General features: G+C 36.2%; 1 protein-coding gene across 1 annotated transcript in view; it reads left to right on the forward strand.

The window, feature by feature from the left end:
* LOC119593629 (ocellar opsin-like) overlaps positions 1–171 on the forward strand; it is a 4,497-nt gene extending 4,326 nt beyond the window's left edge. The window contains exon 4 of the mRNA XM_037942582.1: positions 33–171. Coding sequence (XP_037798510.1) covers positions 33–171 — 139 coding nt within the window. The remainder of the gene's footprint in view (positions 1–32) is intronic.
* The last annotated feature ends 219 nt before the right edge of the window (positions 172–390 follow it).

Consider the following 390-nt stretch of genomic DNA (forward strand, 5'->3'; position numbering starts at 1 on the left):
TTGTGACAAAGAATTATGACTAATTTACTTAGGGATACTGATCTATGGCTCACTATAAACAAGCAATGTGATATGCCCACAGGAATTAGGCTAAATTGGCAAACCGACGAAATAAGCAATAAAGAACTAAATGTACCCAGCGCAGGTAGCCGGATTGTTGAAATGACTTAACCACTGTAACAAAGCCAAAAGATTTTAAAGGCCTTGACTAGATGAATGAACTGAATTAAAGCTATTGCGCAGTTTGTGAACTGATATTGCACTTTAGATAGACGAGGATGAACTGTCAGAAAACTGCCATTTCTTTGCACTTCTTTTGGAATATTATATCGCGTACTTATTCTGTAAAAAAAAAAAACTCATGCATTTGGTCAGAGTTGGGAATATCAG

This window comes from Penaeus monodon, chromosome 32 (assembly GCF_015228065.2).
Source record: "Penaeus monodon isolate SGIC_2016 chromosome 32, NSTDA_Pmon_1, whole genome shotgun sequence".
Classification (NCBI taxonomy): Eukaryota; Metazoa; Arthropoda; class Malacostraca; order Decapoda; family Penaeidae; genus Penaeus; species Penaeus monodon.